Source organism: Salpingoeca rosetta, assembly GCF_000188695.1.
Source record: "Salpingoeca rosetta unplaced genomic scaffold supercont1.53, whole genome shotgun sequence".
NCBI classification, from domain to species: domain Eukaryota; class Choanoflagellata; order Craspedida; family Salpingoecidae; genus Salpingoeca; species Salpingoeca rosetta.
This window is the reverse complement of record NW_004754881.1, coordinates 1-8,978: the sequence shown is the minus strand read 5'-3', so window position 1 is coordinate 8,978 and position 8,978 is coordinate 1. Positions and strand designations below refer to the sequence as shown.

Sequence of the window (8,978 nt, the reverse complement as noted above, 5' to 3'; positions counted from 1 at the left end):
ACACACACACACACACACACACACACACACACACACACACACACACACACACACACACACACACACACACACACACACACAGTCGCTCACTTGACGTGGTGCTCGCGTTGGGAGAGCAGCGACTCTCCAAGCACGTGGCCAGTGCTGTCCAGAATGCACACGCCCGTGTCATCAAAGGTGCTCTCGATGCCTAGCACCAGCGGCCGGGCTTGCTTGCTGTACTCACGACTGCAGACACGTGCGTGGCCACGGCACTGAGGAACCCTGTTCTGTCGCGCCACCCCTGTTGCAGCCGTCACCTCACGCCAACGCCGCGCAGCCACACGCCACCCACCCCTCATCGCCATCTCTTCGTTGCTGATTCTTCTTCTTCTTCTTCTCTTCTTCTTGCGCGCGAGAGAATGACGATGATGAGTGGTTCACTGGCAATGTGGCTGGTGTGGGCTGCCTGCCTTGTCTCGGTCGTTCTAGTTCCCTTTACCAAGGTATGGCAAGGCAAGGCTCTGTGTGTGTGTGTGTGTCTGTGTGTGTGTGTGTGTGTCTGTGTGTCTGTGTGTCTGCGTGTGTCTGTGTGTGTGCGTGTGTGTCTGTGTGTGTCTGAGTCTGTGTCTGTGTGTGTCTGTGTCTGTGTCTGTGTGTGTCTGTGTGTGTCTGTGCGCCTATGAAAGTGAGTGAGTGAGACACCAAGAGACCCCCCTACACCAAGACACCGACCCACCCACAAACGCACGCACGCACCCCTCACACTCACGCGTGCGCTGTCCGCTCCAACACGCGCAGGTGGAGGAGAGCTTCAACTTGCAAGCCATCCATGATCTCGTCCACCACAGAGAGAACATCAGCCACGTACGCATCGCCATGCAATACGACTTCTTCCCCCCCCCCTGCGCTCCTCGCCTTCCTTAAGCACGCACGCACTCATGCACACACTTACGGACTCACTGGCTCACACACGTACATTCATGCACATGCACACACCGTTCTGTCCCCCCCCCCCCTCTTCCTCTGCGTCCAACGATTGTCAGTATGACCATCTGGACTTTCCTGGCGTCGTGCCGCGAACGTTCCTTGGCAGCTTGATGGTCGCGCTGCCCACCAGCCTGCTGACAATGGCGCACGAAGCCCTGTCGCCGCACGCCTCCAAGGAGCTAGGGCTTGTCATCGGTATGTCTGCTGGTTTCACAGCCATCACATACTTGTCGCAACTGTCTGTCCCACACCGCCCATGGCGGAGCACTGCCGCTCTCTTCCACTTCACGCTGAGCCCATGTCTCACTAACCGAATGCTTGTACTCACACATGGCATACACACACGCACGCACGGATCAGCAAGAGCTAGCTTGGCGGCATTCAACTGCCTGGCGCTGTGGCGGCTGTATCGTGCTGTTCAGACCCGCTTCTCGCCCCAGATTGCGACATTCATGGCAGCTCTGACCGCTGTGCAGTTCCACCTTGTCTTCTACATGTCACGCACCCTCCCCAACACCTTTGCTTTGGCCCTAGGTCCGACGGCTGTGTGTTTCTGTGTCTGTGTGTGTGTGTGTGTTTGCGTGTTTGCGTGTGTGTGTGTGTGTGTCTGTGTGTGTCTGTGTGTGTCTGTGTGTGTCTGTGTGTGTGTGTGTGTGTGTGTGTGTGTGTGTGTGTGTGTGTGTGTGTGTGTGTGTGTGTGGGTGGGTGGGTCTTTCTCTGCCTGTCCCTCTGCCTGTCCCTCTGCCTTTCCTTCTGCCTGCCCCTCTGCCTGCCGCTGCGTTTGCGCTTTGCATCTCGCTCACCCTCCCCACACAACCGTGCCTGCCCAGTGTTGCTGGCGTTTTCGTACTGGCTGGAGTCAAAGCTGCAGCGAACCGTTGTTATGTTTGCCATCGCCGCCCCCGTTTTTCGAGCAGGTACATCCACGCATCTACGCACCTTGCATTCGTCAACGCATGGCAAGCACTTGACCCGCTCACCGCCGTACATGCGCATGCATGCACAACAACAACAATGACCACCACCGGCACCACCACCATATGTGCCGCAATGGGTACAGAGCTTGTTGTCCTGGCTGGCCCGGTGCTGCTGTCGGAGATGCTACAGCGCAACATCTCGCTCTCTCGCCTCCTTCTCACCGGCATTCCTGCTGGCTTGCTCAGCATAGGTGGGTGTGTGCGTGTGTGTGTGTGTGTGTGTGTGTGTGTGTGTGTGTGTGTGTGTGTGTGTGTGTGTGTGTGTGTGTGTGTTTGCATGCGGCACCGTACACGCTTTGTTCTCCACCCCACCACCTCCCTTGCCTCCATCGCAATTGTCCTCGTCTTCCCTATGCAACTGTTTGCACACCAACTGCAACTGCAACTCCCCCGTCCTGTATCCGCCACACCCCAGCCGTCTCTGTTGGCGTGGACTCATTCTTCTGGCAGCGGCTGCTGTGGCCAGAGGGCGAGGTGCTCTGGTTCAACACCATCCTTAACAAGAGCAGCAACTACGGCGTGCGTACCGATCGAGACCGCGGATGCTTTGATGATTGCACACGCATGCTTGTGTCGACCCACCGATTCATACATCACACACACACACACACACACACACACACAACTCTCCCTATTCATCTGATGGTTGTCCTGTGGTAGACGGAGCCGTTCCTGTGGTATTTCTACTCCGCACTCCCCCGCTGTCTCAGCGCCAGGTACAGCACAGAAAGAAAGAGAGAGAGAGAGAGAGAGAGTGTGTGTGTGTGTGTGTGTATGTGTGTGTGTGTTTCCTGCTTGTAAGAACGTCTACCATCAGTCCAAACGCACACACACACACACGCGCGCGCGCATGAAGCCGAGCTTGGTATTCGCTCACCACGTTTGCAATTCCAACCTGCGTATGTACTACTGTTCGTGTCAGTTTGCTGCTGGTCCCTGTGGGTATCTTTGCCAAGCGCAAGTTGCTGTGAGTTCACACACGCACACACTTAACGGCTCTGGCCAGCATCGCGGTGCTTGTAGGAGTTGATGCCACGCAAGACACGGGAGTTGCCCTGTGGGGTTTGGCGTGTCATGGTTGCTCGCTCATGCGATTTCCCTTGTGGTGACATGATAACTGCGATGGAATGATGTGAACAGACGGTATCTTCTTCCCGTTCTCGCGTTTGTCTTCCTGTACTCCTTCCTCCCACACAAGGTGCTGCTGTCGTTGCTGTTGTTGGTGGTGGTGGTGTTTGTTTGTTGGTTGGCTGTTCTTCTTCTTCTAATTGTTGTTGTTGCCTGTTGTTGCTTGTTGTTGCTTGCTCTTCGGCTGCCCCGTTGTTGTTACATTGGCAAGTGTTGCATCCACGCTGAACACGTCACCACTTGCTGTCCGTGCTCGCTGGTGTGCAGGAGCTTCGATTTGTCCTCTATGCAGTTCCGATGCTGACCATCGCCGCAGCCGCCGGCGCAGACTACTTGTACGCCCGCTGTCCGTACATGTCCGTGTTTCTACCCACGTTTGTCTGTCTGTGCATACACGTGCGTACATGTGCCTGTGTCTGTGTATGTGCGTGCGTCCATGTGCATGTGCCTGTGTCTGTGAGTGTATCCATCTAACCGTTCATCCTGCACGCCGCCCTGGCTTCCTTGCTCGTGTTCATCTAACCATGACAAAGGTGGCGTGTGAGGAGTGGCCACGGTGCTGTGCAGCGGGCAATCAGCGCTGCTGCTCGCGCTGTTGTTGTCGGCGTGTTTGTCGGCTGCATCCTCAGCACAGCCCTTTTCACAGCCGTCAGCAGGGAGAACTACCCAGGTGCGTGCATGTGTGTGTATTTGTCTGCCTGTCTGCGAGTGTGTCCGTTTGTCTGTCTGGGCGTGTGACATTGATCTAACGCTCTGTGATTGCAATGTACTTGCATCAACGCCTCGAATGCTCGCTTCAATCGCACGCTTTCACGCCTTCACCCTTTCACGCACTCACACTCACACCCGCGCACGTGCCAGGAGGCCATGCCTTCCGGTGGCTGCATGCCAACTGCGATGATGCGTGCGGATCCGCGACGGCGCCCGTGTCCGTGCATGTGTGCAATTTGGCTGCGCAGACGGGCGTGTCGCGCTTTGGTGAAACCAACCCCCACTTCAGGTACCAAGCACGCACGCACACGTGAATGCATACACACGCGCAATTGTAGGCTTGACCTAGTGCATGCACGTTTCGAGCACGTTTGTTGTGTTGTCGCTGGGTGGACAGCACGTAATTGTTGCATGTGACTGGCTGTGTCTTTCAGGTACTCCAAAGCAGAGGAATGGACAGATGACCTGTCGTGGCGCAACTTTACTTGGCTCATTGCAGAACCAAAAGGTGCGTGATGTGTGTGTGTGTGTGTGTGTGTGTGTGTCTGTGTGTCTGTGTCTGTGTCTGCGTCTGTGTCTGCGTCTGTGTGTGTCTGTGTCCAGTGCGTCGCTTTCTGCTGTCGTCATCTTCTGCCATGAAAAGTCCTTCCTTGCTCATCACAACACGCCTGCTTGTCGTTGACTGCGACAGATGAGCCACAATACGCCGCTTCACACAAGCGCGTTGCCGCCATTCAGGTGCGGTGCTTTGTGGTGGTGTGAAGCCTGCGTCGCGGGTTGTATTGACCAGACACATGAACACCCATCCTCACGTGTGCATGTGTGCTCTGCGCTGCATTTGCGTTGCTGCTGCTACTACTGCTGGCAGGGCCTTGATCGTGTGTCCACGACGTCCTCGTGGCCGTTCATTCGCATCAACAAGCGAGACGCCCTCCTTGTCTTGCGTGCAAGATGATAGCCCGATGCTGGTTGATGCTCCGTGTGTGTGCGTGATGCATGTGTGATGTGTGTGTGTGTGTGATGCATGTGAGGCTGTCGGGCTTATCAGCATGCGTCACATGATGGCATGCATGCTGATAGTCTGTCTGCCTAACTGACATGAACAACCGACCAATCGAAGAAGAACGCAACAAGGGAAGGGGGCGAGGGAAGAAAGGACGAGATGATGATTGTGAACGATCACGAATAGCACCAAAGCCAACCATCACCACCACCACCAACATGACGCAATTCTTCTTGCCCACAAAATCAAAACAAAAGGCGGTGACAGTTGCGGATGAAATGAAATGATGACAAACCACTTTACCCACGCAGCGTTCGTGCATGCATTCATTCAGGCATTCATGCATGCGTTCACCACGACATCCATTGCAGCACTCACGCTTGACCGCAACCCAGCACAGTAGCTCTGCTTGCTGTTCCTTCTTCCTTCCGTTGGTCCTGCTTCCCTGTTGCTGCCGGATATGAGCTCGCACGGACCAAGCGCAGACGACCTGGTGTGCGACCCTTCGCACAGGTCCGCTGTTGTGTTTGCGTGCGAGCGAGGGTGTGCAGTCTTGCACCTCTGTGTGATGACCTGATGTTGGCTGACGCCCGCTTGTGCGAACCGCTGGTCCCTTCTCAGGTTCTGTGTCTCCAAGTCGGTCAACATTGACGAAGCCATCCAGGACCTCCTCAAGAGGTGTGTGTGTGTGTGTGTGTGTGCATGTGTGTATGTGTGTGCGTGTGTGTGTGTTCGTGTTGCGTGTGTGTGTGTGTGTGTGTGTGTGTCTGTGTGTGTGTGTCTGTGTGTGTGTGTGTGTGTGTGGTTGTATTGTGTGGTTGTGTCTGTGTTGTGTGTGTGTGTGTGTGTGTTGTGTGGTTGTGTTGTGTGTTTGTGCTGTGTGGTGTCCATCTCGGTCGCTTGGGGTTGTTCCACCCACCTCCCTCATCGACCCACCTCCCTCATCGACCCACCTCCCTCATCGACCCACCTCACTCATTCACGCACACGCGCTGCTTCATGCAACTAGGGTCAAAGCGCGAGATCCGCATGAGAAAGAGTTCCTGCAAGCCCTCGAGGAAGTCATCGTGAGCCTCAAGCCCGTCCTCACCCAGCATCCATACTACATTGACGTGCGTTGCCTAGTAGCTTTCGCCCTGACACACACACACACACACACACACACACTTGGTGCTTGCATACATGCAGGTATGCTGAGGTGTTGCAGACCACATCTGATAGTTTTGTGTTTGTGCCCTGCCCTCATCAGGTGCTGGAAACGCTGGCCGAGCCGGAACAGGTGCACTACTTCCGCGTGCCATGGATTGACGACAACGGCCGCCAGCAAGTCAACCGCGGGTTCCGTGTGCAGTATTCCAGGTACAGGGTGCTCTGTGTGTGTGTGTGTGTGTGTGTGTGTGTGTGTCTGTGTGTGTCTGTGTGTGTGTCTGTGTCTGTGTGTCTGTGTCTGTGTGTATGGGTCTGTGTCTGTGTATTTGTCCCTGTACATCCGCAATCCTCGAGCTGTGAGCGACATCCTCTCTCGTGTTCTCACGTTGCGCGCGTGTGTGCAATGGGCAATGCAACTGCTCATGCGGCCAGTGCGCTCGGCCCGTTCAAAGGTGGCCTTCGCTTCCACCCATCAGTGAACCTGAGCGTTGTCAAGTTCCTTGGTTTCGAGCAGGTGTGTGTGTGTGTGTGTGTGTGTTGTGTGATAGGATCTTGCAGGCGTTCGTGTCGCGTTCATGGGCTTTGTGCCTCTTGTATGAGCACACACACACACCCCATTCTCACACCGCACACGCACACACTCAATTCCTGTGTGCTCCGCCTTCAGATCTTCAAGAACTCCTTGACGGGGCTGCCGCTCGGTGGCGGTAAGGGCGGCTCGGATTTCGACCCAAAGAACAAGAGCGATGGCGAGGTGCTTCGGTTCTGCCAGAGCTTCATCACCTCCCTCTTTCACCACATCGGACCAAGCCAGGACATTCCTGCTGTAGGGGGATGCGTGGGTGTTTGGGTCAATACGTGGATGGGTCTACGCATATGCCTTGATGCCATCTTTCCCGTCAATGTGCGTCTTCCTACACGACAAGTTTACAGCGTTTTATTGCCGCACCTCTAAAGCTTGCTTCTGCCGTTGATGCTTGCAGGGTGACATTGGCGTGGGCTCTCGCGAGATTGGATACATGTATGGCATGTACAAGCGTCTCACGGTATGTCACACAGGTGTGTGTGTGTGTGTGTGTGTGTGTGTGTGTGTGTGTGTGTGTGTGTGTGTGGGTGTGTGTGTGTGTGGGTGTGGGTGTGTGGGTGTGTGGGTGTGCGTGGGTGTGCGTGGGTGTGCGTGGGTGTTTGGCCATAGCTGTACACTTACCCACTGGTGTTGGACAAACAAGCAGTCATGTGTCATTGTCTGACGTCCCACCGTTCACGCTTTTCGTGCTCGTGCATTTGTGCTTGCGCCACTTGCAGCGCCAATTCGAGGGCACAATGACGGGGAAGAACACAAAATGGGGAGGCAGCTACCTGCGCACAGGTGAGTGTGTGTTGTGTGTGTTGTGTGTGTGTGTGTGTGTGTGTGTGTGTGTGTGTGTGTATGTGTGTGGATGGGTGGATTTGGCAACATGCGCCCACTTGCTTGCTTGCGTGCGTGCTTGCATGCATGCTTGCTTGCTTGCCTGCTTGTAGAAGCGTTCGTTCGATCTAACAGAGACATGTCCGCTGGTTGTCCTTGCTTGTTGCTTGGATGACATCAGAGGCCACTGGCTATGGCGTTGTGTACTTCACCGACCACGTCATGGCTGACCTCGACACGTCGCTGGAGGGAAAAACGTGCCTCATCTCCGGCTCCGGTAACGTCGCGCAGTATTGCTGCGAAAAGGTGTGAATCCTGTGTATGCTGTGGTTGTGTGTGTGTGTGTTTGTGTAACGATGTGGTGGAACAGCGTATTCTGGGTTGCGCTGAGCAAATCCTGCCACATGAATGCACACGCGTGCCTTTTCGTCCTTTCCCTCTCCTACCCCTTGACTCGTTGACACTCACCAACTCACGCAAGTCACGCAATTTTTCATTGATGTCACATCATATCAGCTGCTGCAAGGCGGCGCAAAAGTTGTCACCATGTCAGACAGCTCGGGGTACATTCACGTCCCATCGGGAATGACAAAGGAGATGCTTCAGGAGGTGCGTAAACGCGTGTACATGCACATGTGCTCGTGCTTGCGATACGTTTGCAATTCCCAGGCGTGATCTTCCGGTGTTACTTGTTCACCTCATGCGACCAAACTCTCTTGACATGACTTTCCCTCGCAACTGCAGCTCTTCGACCTCAAGCAGCGACGACGGGGCCGTATTTCAGAGATGGCCGACAAGTTTGACCAGGTCGTGGTGTGTGTGTGTGTGGGGGGGGGGGAGGGGTGGGGGGGTGATCTTGTACGCTGTTGTTTCTCGTCTTTATTGCAACGCTCAAGTGCTTTGGTGCATGAGTGTCCTGTTTCCAGTGTGATGCCACCAACGGCTACCAAGGCCCTTTGCTCGTTGATGTCATTCACCATGCTTGCATCACTTACGAGTTCGCTTGCCCGCGTCTACCAGATTAAGTTTTTCAAGGGAAAGAAGCCGTGGGAGGTGGCGGCGGACGTGGCATTGCCGTGTGCGACGCAGAACGAGGTTACAGAGGAAGATGCGCAGACACTCGTGAAGGTGAGCCAAGACATGGCACGCATTGCATCGCGTTGCTTGGCTGCCGGGTGTGATCAATCGAGGCTTGCCTATCTTGCCGATCTCGCCTGCTCTCTCTGTCCATCTTGCCCACCTTGTCTGCCTTGTGTCACAATCGTGTGTACACAACGACTTTGTCTCACGCGTCGCTTCACCACCTCTGCGCAGAACGGACTCGTTGCGTTGGTCGAAGGCGCAAACATGCCGTGTACAAGCCAAGCTGTCAAGCGTATTGAAAGGTACGACAGTCATGCATATATTTGTATGTGTGTGTGCATGTGTGTGTGTGTGTGTGTGTGTGTTCGTCGTGTCGTGTTGCTTGCAGGCACGTGTGTTGGATATTTCGCTGCTAAAGCTGCGTTTTCATCACATTGCGTGTTGGTGACAGTGCCGGCGTGGCGTTTGGGCCCGCAAAGGCGGCGAACGCAGGAGGCGTCGCAGTCAGTGGCCTCGAAATGGCACAAAACAGGTGTGTGTGTGTGTGTGT

General features: G+C 55.0%; 3 protein-coding genes across 3 annotated transcripts; 2 read left to right on the top strand and 1 right to left on the bottom strand.

Moving 5' to 3' along the window:
* Positions 1 to 86: 86 nt before the first annotated feature.
* PTSG_13184 (uncharacterized protein) lies at positions 87 to 347 on the bottom strand (the record flags this gene model as incomplete). Its single annotated transcript, XM_004987548.1, has 2 exons — positions 87 to 228; positions 256 to 347. 2 exons carry the CDS (start codon positions 345 to 347, stop codon positions 87 to 89), a joined length of 234 nt encoding a protein of 77 aa, XP_004987605.1.
* Positions 348 to 362: 15 nt separating this feature from the next.
* Positions 363 to 4,823, top strand: PTSG_11395 (uncharacterized protein). Its single transcript, XM_004987547.1, has 16 exons — positions 363 to 485; positions 781 to 846; positions 1,026 to 1,164; positions 1,330 to 1,503; positions 1,800 to 1,886; positions 2,030 to 2,137; positions 2,362 to 2,465; positions 2,607 to 2,662; positions 2,869 to 2,913; positions 3,087 to 3,144; positions 3,342 to 3,409; positions 3,608 to 3,744; positions 3,936 to 4,074; positions 4,220 to 4,293; positions 4,477 to 4,523; positions 4,654 to 4,823. Exons 1-16 carry the CDS (start codon positions 402 to 404, stop codon positions 4,738 to 4,740), a joined length of 1,473 nt encoding a protein of 490 aa, XP_004987604.1. The 5' UTR covers positions 363 to 401; the 3' UTR covers positions 4,741 to 4,823.
* A 425-nt stretch (positions 4,824 to 5,248) lies between these two features.
* PTSG_11394 (glutamate dehydrogenase) lies at positions 5,249 to 8,960 on the top strand (the record flags this gene model as incomplete). The annotated part of the gene is made up of 14 exons (XM_004987546.1): positions 5,249 to 5,301; positions 5,410 to 5,466; positions 5,798 to 5,900; positions 6,038 to 6,147; positions 6,370 to 6,451; positions 6,605 to 6,763; positions 6,921 to 6,983; positions 7,243 to 7,306; positions 7,527 to 7,651; positions 7,862 to 7,954; positions 8,090 to 8,152; positions 8,366 to 8,473; positions 8,660 to 8,730; positions 8,880 to 8,960. Coding segments are annotated over 14 exons (1,232 nt in total), but the record flags the coding sequence as incomplete, so codon positions are not given.
* Positions 8,961 to 8,978: the final 18 nt, after the last annotated feature.

Bases quoted from the DNA above. Each gene is read 5' to 3' on its own strand.
- PTSG_11395 (XM_004987547.1), top strand. From the start codon at position 402: ATGACGATGATGAGTGGTTCACTGGCAATGTGGCTGGTGTGGGCTGCC. The intron at 486-780 runs GTATGGCAAGGC...CAACACGCGCAG, and splicing joins TTCTAGTTCCCTTTACCAAG to GTGGAGGAGAGCTTCAACTT. The intron at 2,466-2,606 runs GTGCGTACCGAT...GTCCTGTGGTAG, and splicing joins ACAAGAGCAGCAACTACGGC to ACGGAGCCGTTCCTGTGGTA.